This window comes from Hippocampus bargibanti, linkage group LG11 (genome assembly GCF_051943395.1).
Source record: "Hippocampus bargibanti isolate YZ-2025 linkage group LG11, ASM5194339v1, whole genome shotgun sequence".
Taxonomy (NCBI): domain Eukaryota; kingdom Metazoa; phylum Chordata; class Actinopteri; order Syngnathiformes; family Syngnathidae; genus Hippocampus; species Hippocampus bargibanti.
In genome coordinates, this window is record NC_142744.1 from 281,085 (window position 1) to 303,315 (window position 22,231).

Consider the following 22,231-nt stretch of genomic DNA (forward strand, 5'->3'; position numbering starts at 1 on the left):
TTGTCGAATCCCGATTTTCCAAACTTTCTAAACAATTTCCAAAATGGAGATTTTCCGAATGTCGCAGCATTTTTCTAAAATGGCAATTTTGCACATGTTCCCACAATGTTGCAAAATGGCGACGTTGCAAATTGTCGTGCGGCGAAACAGCAAGCAGGTGGAAAGATGCTAAAAGTTGTCTCAGCCAGAGGCAGGAAGGCTCTTGGAAGTGGCAACAGATGTATCAGGTCCCAGCGGCGATTGGCCATTCCCACCTTCTGAGAGTCAGTGAGTGGTCGCCCAACTCGAGAAATGTCTCCCATCCAAAATCCAGAAAACACAACATTACTTGACATTTCTTTTGGCGTTTCAGAAATGATCGAAAAGGGCGCTTTTCAAAAATGACTTCTGTTCGCCAAAAACTTTGGAAGTAGCAATGAAAAGATTGTCTTTTGGAGAGCAGAGAGGAAGGAGGCTTTGGGACGCCGTCCTTGTCTTCAATGCGTGCGTCCACTCGCACGATCGTCTCTTTGTTTTGTCGCCAGGCGCTTGCTTCCCCAAAGCGACCGGCCATGAATATGCGCGCTTCCTCCTCTTCCTCTTCTTCTTCTTTGGTCCTCGTGCGACGGTATCATTAGCGACCCCCCCCCCCTCGCCCACTCCTATTCTGTGCGTTGAAAAATGGCTGCCATTGCTCACGTCCATCTTCGAGCGATGACGCGTCTGTCATTTTACGTGCGAAAGACCAGACTTCGGGCTTCTGCTTTTCAAGGTTTTTCGTTTTTTGTCCGACGTCCCCCCCCCAGAAGCCCGTCGTCCAGGTGCAAGCGAGAGTCATTTTCCAACACGGCCACTCGACAAAAGCTCAGAAGCTTTGCTGAAAAGGCGACCTATCCTTGAAAAAAGAAAATGGACTGGCAGGCGAAATGAGATGATTCAGTCGCCGCGCAATCAATGACAAGTGGAGACAAGACAGAAAGAAATACAGCGATACCTGGGCTTGCGAACTTCATTGCTTCCCAGAAAGTGTGTCTAAGGCCAAAAGTGTGTATTCCAAACATTAATTGCCCACAGGAAACCAATAAAATGAGAATAATCCGTTCTCAGGTCCCCATAAAACATCATTTTCAACTAAATAAGCCTTCAAACGACACAAAATAGACCTTATTTGATGTAGAATAAATGGGCTATGGTATTGTAATTAAAAAAAATAAACTGTTACTAGCTATCTGACCATGAAATTCCTTTCCCTCATGATTGGTAAAAATCCAGCCAAACTATTGGAATAAGAGTCAACTTGTCGGGTCCATACGCAAGGTTACTGCTAGCTAGCCTGCACACTGCTCATTAGCTTTCACGCTGCTGCCTCGCGCAGAAGTATATTGATGCTACCGTTAGCATGGAGCCTGTCATCGTGACACTGACATTCGACTGATTCATCCATGGGATTGTTTCGTTGCAAATGAGAAGCTGTTCTCTCCTTCGGTCCATTCGAGCTGATTTGTTTTTACTCGTCTGCTTATCGAAAAGGGGGCCTTTACCTGTTTGGACATCAAGATCATCCAATCAAAAACACAAGCCAGAATCCATCTTGAGTTTGCTCGTTTTGGTCTGAAAAAGTGGTGGAAGCCTCGCATTCCACAGCAGCTCTGGCTTGTCATTGTCGATGCATCCAGCCGGCAGATTTCCAACGGAGATCTCCGCTCGGCCGTGCAGCCGCGCGTCTCAACATTTGACTTTGCATTTGCATTTGTTGTCGGGTGCTTGAGCAAATACGCCAACGGGAAGGAAAGTAGGGAATTGCTGCTGATCGCAGCCTACAGTCAAGTCGCCTCATTAGTGATGAGAGAGAGCCACCAAAGCGGCGGCGGCGGCGGCGTTCAATCCACTCAAAGGCACACCCGCGCGCATATTTCACAAACACTCAAGGTGGACAAGAAACGGGTCGACAACCACAATCAGAGAACAAGGATGCAGGAGCAGATGGGGAATACAAAACGCCCTTAGCCACACGTAGCAATGGTCGACTTAGCATAGTGGCACTGGAACGCTAAGTCACACAAACGCACAACTAGTTGGTGTTTTTCCATGATCTCCTCCTTCTGCTCGACCGTCATTTTCTTTTGTGTCCTCTTCAGCTTAACGCTAGCCTGCGGCGGGGTCTTTTCCCCTCCCGTAATAGCAAAAGTACTCCACTCGATAACAAACCACGTCTGGACTCAAAGAAAGGGGGTGACGAAAACTGGTCCGCCAGCCACCGTGGCGCTGTTCGGCCGTGCGGTTTGGTGTTCGTCCGCCAGCCATTGTGGCGGGCCGTGTGTTTCCCGAAAACTAGTTTGTTAGCCAAGATTATATTCTCGCGAATTTAATGTTTGTAATGCGAAAAGTCGGTCAGCTAAAGTGTTTGTAAGCCGAGGTATCACTGTACACGTTGGGGGAGGGGGTGTGCGGGGATGGAGGTTTTGGTCGTTACCTTTGAGATGGATCTTATTTTCTGGACTGTGCACCAGCACCGAGCTGACCGAATCCAAGCTGTCGTAGTTGCTGCAGCCCAGAGGACCCGTTCTTGTTTCCGTTACCTAGGAAACAGCAAGACAAGCTGGATTCACGCAAATCGACGTGCACGTCGACTGGACGATTCTCTCCGTTCAGCGGCAAGAGAGCACGCGTCGCTTCATTGCTCACATGCGGCCAACGTGGGAAAACACCCCGAAAATTTGCAGGAGTCAAATTTCAAAAATGGAGTCTCCTTTCAAAATACGTTTCATTTGCCTGCTGTGAAATGTAAATGTCTCCACTGCGAGACTAATAAAGGCAAATCCAATCCAATCCATTTATAAGCACCTTTCAAAACGCTCAAGGACACTTTACAGTCACAGGATATTTTTTCTGTGGGTGAGCAGTGGCAGCCACACGCCATTATTTCTTGAATTACAATCCAATAGCACATTTATTATACATAAAAAAATGCTTATTCCGTAGAAAATGATGTTTTAAGGGGATCTGGGAACGGATTATTCTCACTTGAATGGTTTCTTATGGGAAATAAATGTTTGGAAGATGAACTTTTCACCTTACACACACACTTTGTGAAAGGAAAGGACCCCGTCGCCTTCACCTTTGCCGCCGCGTCTCATTAACGTGTGCGTTTGCGCCGGCGGGCGTGAAAAATCTCCGGGCTGCCAAAGGACATGGACGGATGCGCTTGGAATTGGAATCGTTTGGCGGATTTATTTGACCGCAGGCGACCGACATTTGACACTTTTTTTTTCCCCTGATGGTTCCGCGCGGGAGGCCAAGTTCAAATGAGCAAAAGAAAAATTTGGCCGGCGGTCGTTATATATAACTAGCTGGCTACCTATCCAGCTAGCTAGCAAGCTAATACCTGGCTATCTATGGGCTATCCGGCTAGCTGGCTATCTATTAGCTATCTATCTGTTAGATATCTATTAGCTAGCTAGTTTGCTGACTATCTATTGGCTATCTGGCTATGTATTAGCTATCTATCCAGCTAGTTAGCAAACTAATAACTGGCTATTTATTGCTATCTGGTTGGCTATTAGCTATCTATCTAGCTGGCTATCTATTATCTGTCTATCCGTCTAGCTATCTGTTAGATATCTATTAGCTAGCTAGGTGGCTGGCTGGCTGTCTATTAGCTATCTAGCTAGCTGGCTGGCTATCTGTTAGCTATCTATCCAGCATGCTGGCTATTAGCTAGCTAATTAGCTAGTTAGCTGGCTGTCTATTGGCCATCTATTAGATAGCGGACTATTCTGTTAGCTATCTAATAGCCAGCTAGCTAGCTATCTAGCTTTCACTCTGCTCACCCACAGAAAAACTGATCCTGTGAGTGTAAAGCGACCTTGAGAGTTTTGAAAGGCGCTGATCAATGTCTTATTATTTGCACACGGCTGTGAAATTCTTTGGCCACGTGGGCGTTACCTTAATGGCCGAAGTGGCGATCTGCAGGTGGTGCAGTTTCCTCAGGGTGCCTTCCCGATCCGTAAAATAGGAAGCGGCAAGCTGGTGGAGCAGCTCCAGAGACACGCCGTCGCTAATGCTACCGCTACTGTTGCCTTCCGACTTCTTTGTCAGTTTCTGCTTGTCCAGGAAAATGGTCAAGGACTCCTCCCCTGAGAAGCCAAACAATCAGTCGGCTATTGAGCTAGCTAGCTGTCTACGTCTGTCTGTTTGTCTATCCGTCTATCTTGCGATCTGGAGGCGGGAATGAAAGCGTCATGGCGACCACTCCAAACCACGTCACGCCACGCCACGCCCCCTTACCTCCAAGGGTGGCAGACGCCAGGAAGTGCGTCCCGTACTTCTTGATGAGGTTTTCGTGGATTTGCTGCAAGGTGGGCCGCCGCCCCAGCAGGCGCAGGTTGCGTCGGAACTCCGGCGCCAGGGGCGGCGCAACTTTGCGCAAGTCGCCCTTCTCCGCCGACAGGCCGCTCACCTTCCAGTGGCTGAATTCCCTGGCCGCACAAATGTGGCGAAAAAAGAAGAAAAAAAAGAGAAATAACCTTTGTTTAAAGGACAACCGACACCACTTTTTTGCTTTCCTAACTGACATCAGAAAGAAAGACCTTTGACAGCATCTAAAATAGCCAAAACGCGCAGGCTGATATTTTTGGTCAAAGGCAAAAAACACCAATCGAAATGACTTCAAGTGTCCCGAAAGTGCCACAAAATGAGCTGGGAACTGGTCACGTTCAGAAAATCCCGCCCCCTTGTTCGTGACGTCACGCCAAGACGTCTTGCATTGCTGCAGAATCAAAACGATGACTTCAGATTGGGAGATGATGCTTTCTTGTTACTCATCCACTTCTGAAAAGGATTCAAATAGTTCTGAAGAGGAAAGCATACATGTTTGCCATCGATTCAAGAAGTCCTTTCGTATCAATTCCAGCCGTCTGGACTCCAACGTAGCGCCCAGAAAATGCACAAGATGGCGCCACCGCTCCGTTGGAAATGGACTGATTTGTCCGCTGGGAATTGGTGTCAACTTAATAATAATAATAATACATGACATTTATAAGCGCCTTTCAAAACACCTTCTTTATGCGTCTTACCGCCATTGGCTGCGACACACGACGATTCACCATCGCGTTATTTAGGTCGTTTTCCTTCTAATTTCGCCATCAACAGTGTTTTCAGATGAAAAAAAAGTACCAGAATTTCAACTCAGAAGTCCGACTTTTGACTCAGAAGTCCGACTTTTAAAGTCCCCATCCAACCGGCAGGAAGCGCTACCCGAGGCAGCCCACCGGTGGAAATGGAAAGGCGAGATGCGTATGCGGTCTGGCCCGTTGCCGGCGTCTCACCTGTAAATCTTGTACCTGGTGGAAAATCCCTGCTGGAAGCGCTCGGTGAACTCGGCGTACTCGGGGCAACGGTGGAAAGGCCCCTTTTCCGACAGGAGCCAGTCCAGCTGCCCGGCGCCGAATCCCCACGCCGACGATCCGGAGGGGGAGGAGGAGGCCGCCGCCGGGGAGCCTTGCCCCCCCTTGCCCGCATGCGCCACCGGTTCGGCCCGGCCGGGCGGCGGCGACCACAGGACGATCCACGGTAGCCACAGAAGCATCAGGCGGGATGCCGACCGTCTAGCAGGGGGGGCGCGCTCCTCTCGTGTCGCCATGCCGCCGGTGGTCGTGTTCGAGGCCACGGCGGACCGGCATTTCTTCCCACACTCGCCTGCCGCCGGCCTGGAACAAACCCAAAACAAACAAAGCGTTGAAGTCATCTTGAAGAGACAGCGATACCTTGGTTTACAAACTTAAGAGGCAACCTGGAATTTGGTCATCCATTGATGATTTCAAGGCTAGCCACGGATGGTTTGAGAGCTTTCAGTGTCGTACAGGGATTCATAGTGTCATTCGTCATGGTGAGGCAGCCAGTTCTGACGGTAAAGCTGCCAAAGCTTACAAGGAATCATTTCTCAAGATGGTGGAAGAAGGAGGCTACGTTCCTCATCAGGTGTTTCGTGCTGATGTGATACATCTCTGTGACCATCTCTGACATGATGAAAGCGGCCACTCCATCCATCAAGCCATCAACGACCATCACAAAGGTCAATAAAACAACTGTATTATATAGTACAGTTTAGTTCTTTAATTACAATACCATAGCACATTTATTATACATAAAATAAGGTCTATTTTGTGTAGTTTTAAGGCCTAGAAAGTAGGAAATGATGTTTTATGGGCACCTGGGAACGGATTATTTTCATTTTAATGGTTTCCTTTGGGAAATTAATGTTTGGGATACACATTTTTCACCTTACACATTCTGTCTCGGAACCACTGTATATAAATTGTGTTGATCAAGATTGCTTCCAGTGAAGATTCCAAAAAGGAGCAGAGGTTGGAAAGTGGAGTAAAGTGCTCTTCGTGGACTTGTTTAGCTAATATCCACCCACATACGACTGCGTTATAATTCCTGCCGGTTGGCCTTCGGAGAGCCGAGGTTTGCCGTTAAGCTCACCGTTAATGACTAAAAAGTAGCTAGCGCTGACTGGGATAAAGTCCGTGGAGACAAATGAGCCTATCAGGCGGGATATGCAAAGCGGGCGGAGAGGACGCTTCAAACAAAATGGGCTTTTAAGTATTCCCTCTTTAGCTCCCAAACAAATTAGCACCTTCATTTCTGGCGGATGCGTGCATACCTTGACATGAAAAACTAAATACGCAAGGTGTTTCGCGACCATTGATTGATTGTTTCTTTTTTTTTTTTGCTCGCTGCGCCGATTCAACCCAGAGGTTTTAGGGCCAGACGGGATCGGGTGGCTGTCGCGGGGACGGCCCGCGGGTCAAAACGTTGACGCGGGCGCTCAATGAAGGATTAGTTCGGATTTTAATTGGCTTGGTTAAGCCTCTGCCATGGTATTCTTCTTTTCTCAATCAAATGTCATGAAAATATTGTCACCAGGAGCGTCTTCCGCCATGTTTACTTTAGCCTGTAGAACCTTCTGATGCTACAGAGTGAACCAAGTTTATTCTTGGAGCCACTGATAAAAGCAAGGAATTGTTTTGGCAGAATGCCGCCTCGGTGTCGCGCCATAGTCTTGATAGCGCCCTCCGTTCGTAAGGCGAAAAGTTCGCCTTACGAACATTAAATTCAAAAGAATATCATCTTGGCTGATGAACTAGTTTTCGGCGGACGAACCGAACCAGACGGCGGCGCGGTGGCTGCCGAACTAGTTTTCCACAGCCGCTTCCTTTGAGTGTAGACGTGGTTCGTTATCGAGTGGAGTACTTTTGCTATTATGGGAGCGAAAAAGACCCCACCGCACGCTAGTGTTAAGCCAAAGACGACACAAACGAAAACGATGGTCGTGCAGAAGCTGCAGATGACGTTTGTGTGACGTAGCGTCCCAGTACGCTAATTTGCTACAAGTGGCTAAGGGTTTTTCTGTGTTGTCTAAGCAATGGTCTCAGGCAATAGAAGAGGTTGAAAAACTTCTGTTGATTTGGATGAACGAAAAACAGCTAGCAAGGGACCGTGTGAGTGAGGGTATTATTGGCAAGAAAGCAACGGCAACTTCACTCGGATATCGTCAAGAGGCAACTACATCAGCGACCATCACAAAGGTCAATAAAAGGACTTTAATACATAGTACAGTTTATTTATTTAATTACAATCCAATAGCACATTGATTATCCATAAAATAAGGTCTATTTTGTGGACTTTTAAGATTTATTTGGTAAAAAAAAATAATGTTTTACAGGGACCTGGGAACAGATTATTCTCATTTATGATGGTTTCTTATGGGAAATAACTGTTTGGAAGACAACCTTTTTGCCTTAGACACACTTTCTGGGAACCAATTAAGTTTCGTAAACCGAGATATCACTATCACTTTTTTTGTTTGACTAAATTGTGATTTAGTAGGGGGGAAATGTTTTTTTTTTTCGTCCTTATCTTGAAGCAAGCAAAAAAAATGATTCTGGTCCAAATAGCATTTGGAATCCATTGAAAATGCAGCCGGCGCATTTTCGCTCCTTTTTTTTTCCACTTAGCGTCGTAGCAAACTTGCCCACTGACACTCTGTAATCTCGCCGCCGATCTCTCTGAACGCGGTGCGCCTGAGTCGGACGCCGGGCTCTAATCTGGCCCGGTTATCGGTTCTCCTGAGTGGGCACGGAACTAAAAGGCCAGCGGGAATTTGCAGGCAAAGCCTCCAATCTTCTTTTGAAATCTAGGACCAAAGTCGGCACACTTGAAGCCCGACCCAAAATGGCATTTGCCTCCACAAGACTTTGAATGTGCAATTTGTGGCCCGGTGAGCCTGAGTTTGATGAATAGCCTCCAAGTCATTTTGGGACGCTTTGCATTGCGCGCGCACGCGTGAAAACGACTTTGTGGCCACTCGTGGATGTTTTATGGCTGACGTCCGACGTAATTGCCGGCCGGATTGATTGTCAAATGTGAACTGAAACCTCAGTCTGATATCACGTCGGGGTCACTGTTTGTTGGAGGAGTGAGAGGAGGGGAGTGTCATCACAATTGTTGGCGGACTCGGTGAGCTTGACTTCTTTTTGACAGCGTTCGGCCGTGTAAACCAGCACTCAAGCATTTACTTGTTGGATTCTTTTTTGGAAAGCAAGGTACTAAAATCACTTTGTGTTTCGGTCTTCATATAAAAGCAACCCGCAGTCAAAGGGTGCCTTTTTGATTTTTTTCCCAATGAATTTTAACAAGGAACAACCTTGCAGGCCGGCTCCCAAGTCAAACGGAGGAAAGTCAGTCAATCAAAAGTGGAAGGAGACCGATGGAAAAGCCTTTTTTTCTTTGCAGTCATTTCAAAATGCTGCTTTTTACAACATTTTATTTGGCTTCAACTTGATTTCTCGTCCTCATTGTTTCTTATTGTTGCTGGCTTTGCATGTGTTTTTTAAATGCTGACACTTGGATTTGGCACCACTTGGCTTCTTGCTGTGAACGTTAGTGATTTAAAATGAAAAAAAAAAAAAAAAAAAAAAACCAATCGGGATGTCGGTCGGTGGTGGCGTTTGTCCTTTTTTACCGATGACTCTCGCTCGCACGCTGAGCTCTTTGCGCTTGCGAGCCTGCCGAGGAGCCCATTTGCCTTTCAAATGAAGGTCATTAAATGGTTGGAGGAATAAGTGAAAGGCGGAAGTGCCAGGCCTAATTCTGCTTCTTCCGCTCCCCCGAGACGCTCGCGCTAATTATAAAAGACATCAAATATGCAGTGAATCCCAGCAAGACAATGGCGGCAATTTTTAGCTCTGACATTTCGCGTTAGCGCCTGCATTATTTACGCATACTTGACGGACGGCGAGAGCGTCTCGGGTTGGCGTGATTGAGAACATTAAGCACCAAACGCACGCGCAATCAATGCAATTAAACACCGCGACGGTTCTCGTCCAATCAGAGGCCTGATATGCAATCAGATGATAAATCTCAACAACATCCGGTGAGCAACGTGAACGCCGCTTTTAGTCGTTCCATCTGCAGCCCAATTTTTGAAACCTGTTTGCCATTAAAAAATTAGCAGAAACACGCGTCGAAAGGAACTAGCGAGCCAGCCAGCGCTCCCAGAGCGCAGCCTAATGGCGGCCGGGGGAGGGGAGGGGGGGGGCGTGCCTCGCACAGATGGGCTGTGGCTGGAAATTGCGAGGACATATTGAACGCACGTGCGCTGCGGCGGACTTATTGACGCCGGTCTTTGGCCGCTTTCCAGTCGGACAAACAAACAGCCATATGCTCAATTAACGGCCATCAATACACTACCGACGTAAACAGCTTTCCTGCTGATCATAATCCACAACCTGTCAGCGGCGTGCTCAAAACGGGGGCAGGGCGGGGGGGGAATCGACACGGCTGCTTCATATCCCAAACCTATTCAGACCTAAATATACCTATATATGCCAAAACAAACATGCAAATCAAACCTCTGAAGATGGACACTGACTCGCTGTGGCGACACCTTGAAGGGAAAAGCCCAAAAGGGAAAAGAACATACAGTAAAGTCTCGTTATATCGATATCGGATATATCGATAGTCCCGGTTATATCGATATTTTTTCCGACTCCCTTGAATATCGATATAACGAGACTTTACTATATATATATATATATATATATATATATATATATATATATATATATATATATATATATATATATATATATATATATATATAGATAGATAGCCTGTTGTTGGATCGCCGTCAGAGGCAGAGAAAGCAAATGATGTAGGTCTAATTGTCCTCCTTCATCATCATAAAAACGAGTCTCCGGCATCAAATGTGTTCTTGAGGAGTGCGATAAAAAGCAAAGTCATCCCATCCGTCCATCCGTCCATCCGTCTTCAGCAAGAAGACACGAGGAACAAAAGAGAGCGACGGCTCTCGAGACAAAACCGCTCGGATTCAAACACGCTTCAGTTGACGTTCAGCCAGCTTTGGCCCACGTGGCGCCTCCGTCATATTTGCCTTTGTTTTTTCTAAATGTATCAGCTGACGTACAGTAACTCAAATAGATAGAAAGCCAGCTAGCTGGCCAATCGTTAGCCAACAGATACCTAGCTAGATAGCCAGTCAGCTAGATAGCGATAGCTCCGCGGTACCTAAATCGCTAGATAGCTAATAGCTAGCTACTTAGCTAATAGATAGTAAATCGCTAGCGAGCAAGGTAGCCAGCTATATCGCTAGATAGCTAGCTAGATAGCCAGACAGATAGCTAGATAAATTAAAAGAAGTGAAGAGAGGAAACTTTTAACACACGCCTGATTAATATTAGAAATCAATAAAACATTTTTGACCGGAAAAAAAAACCCAAAAATATAAAAAAATAAAACAAAGAATATAAATATAAAGCATTCTTGCATTTGAGAGTGATTTCAATCTGAGTATTTTTTTAAGTATACTAAGGTAAATTATTTTCTCCATGAAAAAAAATATTTTGAAGTACAGTGATACCTCGCTTTTCAACCATAATCCGTTCCAGAAAGAAAACATCCTTTTCCATTCTAATCAATGTAACATTTTTAAATCCGTTTCAAATCTAAAAAAACAACTTTTTAAAAGGAGTTTTAAACTATTTTACCGATTGAAGCAGTCGTTCGGCGACGACGGCGGACGTGCAAGCTTTTATTTCTTTATTTGATTTTTTTTGTTATTGTCCCACTTGTTTTTTCTGGCCTCCGCCTCCCTTTTATTAAACAGACTCGCGTTTACGGCATATCATGCCCACCAAAACAAAAATGCAATCTTCCAGCTTATTTTTTTCAGCTCTGCGCCGAAATGAAATATGTGTACTGTTATCCCCTCCGTCTCATCTGTTTTATGATTTTATTGCCGCTGATAACGCGCACAAAGACCAGAAGAGGCGAGGCTGCCATACATTGCAGGTCATAATAAAAAAAAGTGTGTGTGTGTGTGTGTGTGGGGGGGGGGGGGGGGGGGGTAATCGAGAATATACAGTCATACCTCAGCTCATGAACTTAAATGGTTCCCAGAAAGTGTGTGTAAGGCAAGAAGTTCGTCTGCCAAACATTTATTTCCCATAATAAGCCATTAAAATCAGAATAATCGGTTCCCAGGTCCCCATAAAACATCATTTTCTACTCAATAAGCCTTAAAACGACAAACAATATACCTTATTTCATGTATAATAAATGTACAATTTTATTGTAATGAAAGAAATAAACTGTACTGTGTAATCAAGGCATTTTATTGACCTTTGTGATGGTCGTTGACGTAGTTGCCTCTTGATGATATCCGAGTGAAGTTGCTGTGCTTTCTGGGCGATAATACCCTTACTCAGAGTGTCCCCTGCCAGCTGCTTTTCGTTCATCCAAATCAACAGAAGTTTTCCAAGCTTTTCTATTGCCTGAGACCGTTGCTTAGACAACACGGAAGCACCCTTAGCCACAAAGTCACACAAACGCACACCTCGTTCGTGTTTTTCGATGATCTCCTTCTTCTGCTCAACCGTCATTTTATTTGGTGTCGTCTTTGGCTTAACATTACCCCACGTTGGGGGCTTTTTTGGTTCCATAATAGCAAAAGTACTACACTTGATAACAAACCACATCTGCACTCAAACAGAGGAGGGGGGGGCGTTTTCGTAAGGCGAAATGTTCGTGAGCTAAAGCGTTTGTAAGGCGAGGTATCATCGTATTTTGAAAACAAAGTTGCTGGAATAAAACGTCATAACGTTCATTTAAAATTTGGGACGTCAGCAGCGGAGCGCAAAGCGCGATGAGAAAAAATAAATGGTAGTTGCTTCAAGTGGAGCGCAATTGTACACTCGGAGGCCTTTTTGTCACCACCCGCCTTATCTCCTTCTCTTTTTCCAAACTAATGTCTTTGCGACAAGCGCAGGGGTGGCGACAACGGCGCGCACGACGCAACCGTTATTGCCAGTTTGTCGACCCGCGTCACCTAACACGTTTTCTCAAGTTGTTTTTCTGTCTTAGCAAATCTGAGCGTCAAATAATCACCTTGACGATGGCCCCGTTCTCTCATTTGGGAAGCTTTGAGCGCAAAAGGGGGAGCTGACTCTCGTCTAATCCAAACATCGTACATTCTCGGCGGCTGTTTACAATTGCTAAAGCCATTTATGACTCATTTTCCCAGAGTGGCGCGACTGTTCAAGTGGCTGCGCCTACACGCCGTTCCATTCCGCTCGACTAGCGCCGAAGTGGGCGCCAAGCGAGCCGCCATCAGATTGGAAAAAAAAAAATGGATTGGGAGGATCTCTTCTCAACATTTACACAAAGAAAGAAAGACAAACAAGGGCAGACTTTCACCTCACAACCAAGAAAAGTCGTACGCTAAGGTGTACAAAGTGCGGCCCGGGGGCCAACGGTGGCCCGTGTCTGCCGTCCATGAGGAACAAAGACATTGGGCGGCGTCTACAAAGTGCTGCCATCAACGGGCGCAATTAGGTACTGTGATACCTCGGTTTACGAACCCTTTGGCTTACAAACTTTTCGGTTTACGAACGTCAAATTTATGAAAATTTTACCTTGGCATACAAACAATTTTTCGGGATACACGCGGAGCGCCACAATGAGTGATGAGTTTTGAAAGACGCTTAGAAATGAAATGTATGATGATGATGATGATTATAAACATGCAATATGGTGTAAGAAACCCTCATCTCTCTTCTTAATTCCCAAGTTATATAGGTCTTGAGTTATCTGAGCTTGAAATGGAGGCGACTGTACAAAAGTCAAATGCTGCCCCCTCGTGGAAGGCAAAAAACATTGCTAGAGGTCTGACCGACGCTTGAAACACACCCCTACGCAAGAAAAAAGCAAAACCTGAATAAATTTGGGAATGGGGATCCACGGCGTGCTTTTCAATTCCCGAATACATTCGGGAATGGCAGTCAATGAGTTAAAAACGACAACAAAAACCAAGATTTTCAATTGGTGGCCATTTTGTATTGTTCTTTGCGCAACGCTCATGCGCTTCTCTGAAATGCATGAGAAAAAAAAGGCAATATTAGCAGACGATATCTCAAGATGACACCTTGTTCTTTTTTTTTTTTCCAACAAATGAAATTGCGAGCGTCTCCACTTTGCCGCCGCCGAAGCCATTTTGCCATCTGCTCGCGCTTCCTTTTCGAGCACCTCTTCTGATGTTTGACGCAATCAATATCTGTTTTGCCGCCGCCCGGGAATCAATTTGCCTGGCTTCGCTTCGGCTCTTCCAGGGCGACGCCGAAAGGTTCGGCGGCGAATCTCATCCAAACGCAAACGAGAATGTTTTCAATCGTTTGTGACGCCAAAGGCAGATAAGTTACAGTCATACCTTGGCTTACAAACTTAATTGGTTCCCAGACAGAGCGTGGAAGGCGAAAAGAGTGTATCCCAAACATTAATTTCCCATAGGAAACCATTCAAATGCAAATAATCCAAGCAACGGCAGCCACATGCGCCAGCGTTCATTCAACCCGGAATCACTAAAATAGATAGCAAGCAAGCTAGCTAGCTAGCGAATAGATAGCTAATAGCGAGTGAATAGATAGCTAATAGCTAGCGAATATTGAGTCAATAGATAGCTAATACATAGCGAATAGATAGCTAATACCTAGCGAATAGATAGCTAATAGCTCGTGAATAGATAGCTAATAGCTAGTGAATAGATAGCAAATAGCTAGCGAATAGATAGCTAATATCTAGCGAATAGATTGCTAATATTTCCGTAGCGCTTATTCCTCATTAGGGTCGCGGGGGGGTGCTGGAGCCTATCTCAGCTGTCTTCGGGCACGAGGGGGGGGACACCCTGAATTGCTTGCCAGCCAATCGCAGATATCGTAGATAGCTAATACGTAGCGACTAGATAGCTAATACTTAGCAAATCAATAGCTATTAGCTAGCGAATAGAATTGGGAGACATTTTTGGGAGACATTTTGCATGGCAATGTGTCTGAAATATAAAAAAGCTCCAATCCCTAAAGAGGATTGGAATGGTCTGGTCCTTCAAATGTCCTTCACCACTCCTTGACGAAATTGGGAGCTACTTCCTGAGCGCCACAGATTCAGAGCTGCCGAGTCTTGGATCTCAGCGTTCAACCACAAGCAAAAGGTGCCGCGACATGTTTCATTCAACAAAGCCCCGAGGACCAACCAGGTTTAGCCAACGGTGATCCTGCCCTGACGACGCCCTCTGTCCACCCCCCCCCCCTCTCCAGCCCCTGAAATCGCGGCGAAATCTCGGAGCGAGACGGGGGACAAATGGCCACCTGGGAATTGGGCAAAAAGTTGCGCAATTAAAAGTTGCATGTTGAACGATTTGGGCTGTAATTGCTTTCCGCCGTCAGATAGCAACGTTAGCCAAGATGAATGGCTTCTCCTCTCCTGCCATTTGACTCGCAATTTAGTGCAGGCAGCCACACTCGCTGGAAATCTTTTTTCCAGTCATGCCGCAAACCCTCCAGTACATTGAACGACAGGTAACATCCGAGTTACAACCGGTGCCAGTTACGACCATGACCGCCAGACCCTTTTTTTTTTTTTCTACGCCAAGCGTACTACAATTTTGGCCAGCCAGCCTGTCACACACTCACACAGCAATCTACTGCGTGACTACACTCAATACAGTAGTTATACACTGCGGATAGCATCTCCTGTAATACTGCCTTTTTCCTTCGGCGTCCGCCTGAGTACGAGCGTGTGTGTCGGGTGACCTCTTCTGGCCGCTAGCAGGGAGAGCCATTTGGCATTTTTGTACTTTTTGAACATGCTTATTAATTTTGTATTGGTCATTATATGGTGTATTAACTCTGTAATGTTGCTGTATTCTGTTTTATTTAACCCACGATATCAAATATAAATATACAATATATATATACGTATATCGATGATACGAAATATAAAATGATAAAACGACACTAAACGGTAAGTATAACACTTGGAATGGAAGCCGGTTGTAATTTGGATGTTACCTGTATGTTTAACGACATCTTCTACTATCCTGTCGTGTAAATGTCACATCGGCCATTTTGAATGGATTTCCACTTACGACCGTTTGCCGGAACGGAAGCCACTGGATGTTAGCTGCATATGTTGAAATGGAAAAACAAGTATCTACTGTACGTGTATTGGGGGGCTGGGCCGGGCCGGGCCGGCGGGGATCACGAAGAAAGCTTGAAATGATTGGATCAGGATCTGCCAGATAGCAGCTTGCAGCCACTCACACGCTTTGGATTCCCTTTCATCCGCCGCTTTGGGCTCATCTTTTTTCGCAACACTCACTTTCTCTAAATTTGTATCCAGGGGCTATTTCTCAATCTTTCGGCATCCCGGTAAGGACGCAACATCATTTGCTGTGAATCCTATTCATCTTCTGCCTCGGCTTCATCTTTCCACAAGTCATATTATGGAGAAAGAAGAGGCGCTTACAACGACAATGACTACAATGTCATTCTTACACTGGTGCATGCCGAAATTTGAAATTAAAATTAGATAGATCGAAAGATATGTAGTTAGCGAGCTAGAAAGATATGTAGCTAGCTAGATAGATAGATTTGTAGCTAGCTAGAGCGATAGATAGGACATGTAGCTAGTGACATCGATTAGTAGCTCGCTAGACAGATAGAAGGATCTGTAGCGAGCTAGATGGATTTGTAGCTAGCTAGATAGATTTGTAGCTAGCGAGATATGTAGCTAGCTAGATAGATTTGTAGCTAGAGAGATAGAAGGATATGTAGCTTGCTCTATAGATTTGTAGCTGGCTATATAGAAGGATATGTAGCTAGCTAGATAGAAGTGTAGCTAGCTATCTAGAATGATTTGTAGCTAGCTAGACAGACAGACGGAGAGAAAGAGGGAAATGAGACATGAAGAGGGCACATTGATTTTAATGACTGGAGGCGGTCCCATTGGAAACGTATCATGTCATCCGTGTTCACACCCACAATGACGCAAACCACCCTTTTCTCCTCATCGTCCTTTGCGCCGAGCATGAAAAGAGATCTTGTCCTATTCAGCGACAGTAAAAGTACAAAAAAGAAGGATTTGAAAGGCTGAAAATGAAAATGATGAAGCGAAGACAAAGCGCTGCGTGGTGACGCCCCGACCGACCGTCCGTCCGTCCGTCGTTCAAGTGAGTTGCGCGCACCGAAAGCGAAAAGCCAACGTGCGAGGAGTTGAAAGGCTGGTCCATTTGAGGATGGCTAAAAGGCAGACTGTCTCTTGTATCTTGGCCTTGGCGAGCACTCACTCCATGATGCTTTTGGACGGATCCCATGAGCAAAGCAAGCGTGAAACGCGCATACGCGCGTTTCACGCTCACGGTGGCGGTAATGGCAGCTCTTCACATTTATGAAGCTTTGCTCAAATTACAACTAATTATATTTAGTCCGTCCTCCCGAGCGCTCGCTCGCTCGCTTGCTTTCAGAATCTGGGTGGATGGACCAACGCGCCATTCGACAACCCCTTTGGATTGCTTCGGTCCACAGTCAACCTGTTGATCCTTTCTCAACAAACAAAGCACGGACGGACGGACGGACGGACGGGGTCAATGACAAAGACAATACAGTGATACCTTGGCTTACAAACTTAATTGCTTACCAGACAGTGTGTAAGGCCAAAAATTTGCATCCCAAAAATTAATTTCCCATAGGAAACCATTAAAATGAGAATAATCCGTTCCCAGGTCCCAATAAAACATCATTTTCTAAGCCTTAAAACGACACAAAATAGTATTTTATGTATAATAAATGTGCTATGGTATTGTAATGAAAGAAATAAACTGAACGGTATAATAAAGTCGCTTTATTGACCTTTGTGATGGTCGCTGATGGCTTGATGGAATAGGAAAAAAAATTATGAAAATCGCCATTTTAGACAAAAATACACAAATCTGGAAATTGGCATGTTAGAAATTTAATTCTGAAAATAAATAAAAAATAATTCAGAAAATCACCATTTAAAAAAATTATAATTTCAAAAATTGCCATTTTAGAAAGAAAAATTTAATGCCGAAAGTCACCATTTCAGAAAAAAAAAATTGAAAATTGCCATTTTAGCAAAAAAATACAAAATTCTGGAAATTGGCATTTTAGAATTGTTTTATTCTGAAAATCGCCATTTTAGGAAAAAATAATTCTGAAAATCGCCATTTTATTAAAAAAATAATGACTATAATGACCATTTTACATTTTTTTTTAATTCTGAAAATCGCCATTTTAGAAAATTGACATTTTTAGAAAATACAAAAAAGATCTGAAAATTCTCATTTTAGAAAAAAAAACAAAAGCGAAAATCGCCATTTTAGAAAATGGTTGCGCTCATGTCATCAATGAGTCATTTTGGACTCCGATTTTATTCTCTCACCCAAATATGGAAAGTGGAGTCAGGCTGTCGAATATTGAAGTGATCTCATGGCCAATCGGAGAAGAATTGATTGGAAGAGTCCCTTCCAGGGGCGGCTGTCTCATCGGGGAGCGTTTCCGGGGCAACGCTGCCGACCAAGCGTCCGCCGCAAATAGAGCAAGACTTGCAATTTAGCCCCGCTTGCAAGTCAAGAATGCTTTAGCGCCAATAAACGCCCGCTTTGCAAGTGGCTGGCCCGTCAGCGTCACAACATCAAAACAGGCTGCCCGAGGCCTGCGCGTGTGCACCAAATGCCTTTCTTGGCATGAATTACAGTCATTGCTTGCCAGAAAGGCGCCTGACAAACATTTATTTCCCATCAGAAACCATTCAAAATGAGAATAATCCGTTTCCGGGTCCCCCTAAAACACTCTTTTCTACTGAATACGCCTTCAAATGACACCAAATATTGTGCTAAGTTGTGTAATATCGCACAACAGCTATCTGTCTGGCTAGCTATCTAGCCCACTGTGCCGTTTGTGAAACGGCACAGTGGGAAGCCTCCAAGGCCTCGGGGCTGAGAACAATCTGGGTGACCTTGCCGTCTTAGCGCATTTCACATCAACGCCCAACTTTCAAAATCAACAACCTTTTTTGCATGGCTATATCCTGGTCACTGAGGACAAAAAGGATGAAGAAGAAGAAGAAGAAAAAGAATCCTCAAAAGTTGGCGTCCTCCCCAAAAAAAAAAACAAATAGACTTTTCCACCGTTAAGTTGTTTGCTTTGAATGTGTGTCATGAGGGGAAACATTGCCCGAGCCTGTTTCTGCGCTGCGTTGATCCATTTGCCCAACAAGCTAACAAGCTAGCACCCCCCCCCCCAGCAGATTCTTTAGAGCAACAGAACGGAGGCTTAAGGATGAGTCTCAACTGAGCCCCTTTTCCTTCCGCAGCTTTATTTAATTGGACTAATCTGCTGCGTCCTGCCCGTGAGCGCAATAAGACGGTTGTCGACTCCAAGAGGACCCTCGCTTCAGATAAGGCAAAGGAAAAAAAAGTGGGGGTGGGGGGTGGAGAAAACATCACACGCCAAAGTGGGATTTAGCCCCCAAACAAGGAGGAAAAGGACTTGTGAATTCCATTCAGATGCTCAAGAAGACATTTGGCAAAGTGGGTTCATCGCATTTCTGATGGCCTAATCTTGGCCTGGCAGACGGTGCGCCCGAAGCTCGCAAAGGCAAATCAACCACCTCGTAGCCACAAAAAGACAGAGTTGCCGGCCGGCGGAGGCTTTGGCGCTGCGCTCATGAGCCCCAAAACCTTGGAAAACGACACCCGCGGTCAGAAAGGACCATTTCTCCACCGCGACGCGTCAAAGCCGATGTTTGGATGCGACATGCGGGAGAGCTCGCCAAAACGCAATCAACCCATGAAAAGCTTTCTTCGGCCGTCATCTGGACTTCTTTCAAGGTGTCGGACCTTTCGCCTCCTATCCAAGAGGCTTCTTCAGCTAACTCAAATCTTACTGGTAGTATCGGCCCTGCCCTATAGATATATATATATATATATACACACAGTAGGGATATATATATAGAAAGTCCAGATGACGGCTGAAGAAACCTTTTCATCAATGGACCACTCCTGTACCACTGAGAGCTTACACAGACGTATTGCGCAAAGAAGATCATAAAAAAAGCGATTGAGAAGGAGGCAGGGTATTTCCCGTGTTGCGGCCGCCGCCTCCAGCTCATTTTGTGCCGCCTGCGGCCACGCCGATTGATAGCGTTCAACGCGGCTTCAAGCTGCAGCTGCACCAATTGAGGGAGGGATTGATGTCCCTCTGCGCCACTTTGCTATTTTACCTCCTGTTGCAGTGTGTGTGTGTGTGTGTGGATGTAGATTTTACACACACACACACACACACACACACACACACACACACACACACACACACACACACACACACACACACACACGATCTATTCACGATCTACTGGACCCTCCGCACCCTGCCCACCACCTTTCCAGCGACTCCCCATGCGCACCAAATCCTGCAGACATTGAAACAGCTTCTTCCCCCCGTCGGTCGCCATTAACTCTCTAACCCAATTAGAAGTGTTTTGGGATGACACTAGTGCAGCGTGTTCTAGCGGAGACAAATTCCTGATGTGTTCGACATACTTGGCAATAAAGATGATTCTCATTCTGATTCTGATGTTGTAATAAAAGGCAGTGTAAGACCGAGGGCAAACGCAACTCAAGGCATTTCCACCATCTAGTGGTGATTAGCGAAACTACAACTGAAGACGACAGTTGACCCCAGATGGATTATTGACAGTTGGGCACCTGATGACTCATATCTTTGTGTATTTTTAGCTTTCTCTGCCACCTCCATATTTGATGTTGCAAAAATGTGATTGATGTTTGAGGTTTGGTAAAATCTTGACCAAAGAATCATCCTTCTTGCAAGAAATGGAAAGGGGTCAGAGTGACAAACGGACATGGCCTGATGTTTTTTGAAGGCGAGCGGAGAGAGCAAGGACGCCTCGGGAGAAGCAACATGGATGAAACCGACGCGGCAAATACGCCGCCCGCTTCCAGAACACGCCGTGCGGGTGCGTGAGGCCAGCTGCGAACAGATCAAAACCTCTGTCCGACCTGCTTCGAATCTCCATTCCCTCAGATCCTCGTCCTCCCTTCACCTCTATGTGCCTTCTGCCCGTCTCACCATGATGGGGTGCAGAGCTTTCAGCCGCTCCGATCCCAAACTCTGGAATTCACTTTCACCCACCCAACATTGTCATATTGACTCCCTTCCTACTTTCAAATGCCACCTCAAAAGCCATCTGTTTAAAATTGCATTCACGGTCTAGTTCAATCAGCTAGATTATTATTCATCATTTTGATTATGGGTCTATTGTTTGTGTATTGTTTTTTTGATTTTAAAGTGTCCTTGGGTGTTTTGAAAGGCACTTGGAAATTAAATGTATGATGATGATTATTCAACCGAATTGGGGCCAAATGGAGGGGAAGCGACCGGGAAACGGGGGCTCGCGTGCCCGATCGGGGGAGGCTTCCGGCGGCCGGCGTCGGTGCTATCGCGGGCACCGACGTCGACATCCGACACACCCTTCGCAAGTGGGCCGGTGCCGGATGCTTCGTGACGGGGCGGCGGGGGGAGGGCAACGCTTCGACGCGCGGTGCGGAAAAAACGTCCCCGGGGTTGAGGTAAAACTCACCGAGGTGGTGAACGCGGGTCCCCCCGCGGCGGGTCCTCCCGCGGCGCGTCCCGATGAGGCGTGTCCCGCTCGGCTCGGGAGGGGGACCGAAACAATTCGGAGACGCCACCGACTCGGCTCGGCCCTTCTCCCCCGCGACGTCGTCCAAAGATTCTTTGTCTGCCGCTCCGCACTCACTCGCCTCGTGCCCCCCGGGACGAAAAGGCCAGTCGTACATATCCAGTCATGGCGGTGAAAAGGAGAGGCGGCAGGCTTTCAAACAAGCCCCCTTGTCGCGTGGAGTTAGCGGACGGAGGTCGTCACATTCCGGCCATTTCCTTCTTGGCGACGGGGCACAAGTTGACGTGCCTGGAAAGTTTGCTTCGTCTCGGCGGCGGCGTCGGTCGCGCCTCACGTCGCGGTTCGGAGCCGCTCGGCTCCTCGCCTTGGCATCGCGACGCCCGCCCGCCCGCAGGTGCTCGCGACGGGGAGCACCTGCTCACCGGCCGCCCGCCGTTCACGCCGCTGTCGACTCGGGGGCGGGGGACCGATTGGTCGCGGAGCCGTCGTCGCCAAGCGTCGGTCCGTGACCGTGCGCCCAATTTGCCGCTGCGGCCGTTTCTCGCCGCTGCTCCGCCGCCCGCCCGCCTCCGGTTGTCTCTCTCTCTCCCCTCAAACGCCCCGTCTCTCTGGGGTGAAGCCACGCCCACTGCGAACGACCATTGGTTAGAAATCGCCGACGCGGGAAAGGAGAGGAAGGCCGCGGCAACGGAGCCCCAAAGCGCCTGTCCAAAAAGCCAAAAAGGACACGAGACGGACGGACAAGAATGGAGGACAGGAGACAGGGGGACAGGGAGGGTCGCTGACTAATAGAGCAAGACAGTGCGGGCAAAACAACAAAAAAGCAGGCTGAAGGCGGCTGAACCCTGAGACGTAAAATTATGTGGAAAAACGAATTTCTCATGTAAAAAAAATACACAATCAAATATTTTTTTTAGTTAGTGGATGCTATCTTTCACTTTCCCTGTGGTTACTCTGCTCTGATGATCAGCTGTCACTCATTTGCTTTTCATATTAATAATGTTATCATACCAATTGGTAAAAAACAGAATCATTGAATAATAATAACAGCATCATGTGATAACATTTGTCCACCTGTCTAATATATATATATATATATATATATATATATATATATATATATATATATATATATATATATATATATATATATATA

At 46.2% G+C, this 22,231-nt stretch overlaps 1 protein-coding gene across 1 annotated transcript in view; it reads right to left on the bottom strand.

Annotated features, from left to right (window-relative positions):
• brinp2 (BMP/retinoic acid inducible neural specific 2) overlaps window positions 1-21,988 on the bottom strand; it is a 30,391-nt gene extending 8,403 nt beyond the window's left edge. The window contains 5 exon segments of the mRNA XM_089008218.1: window positions 2,453-2,558; window positions 3,925-4,115; window positions 4,267-4,457; window positions 5,307-5,687; window positions 21,016-21,988. Of these exon segments, the coding sequence (XP_088864344.1) occupies window positions 2,453-2,558; window positions 3,925-4,115; window positions 4,267-4,457; window positions 5,307-5,620 (802 nt within the window). The 5' untranslated portion in view covers window positions 5,621-5,687; window positions 21,016-21,988.
• Window positions 21,989-22,231: the final 243 nt, after the last annotated feature.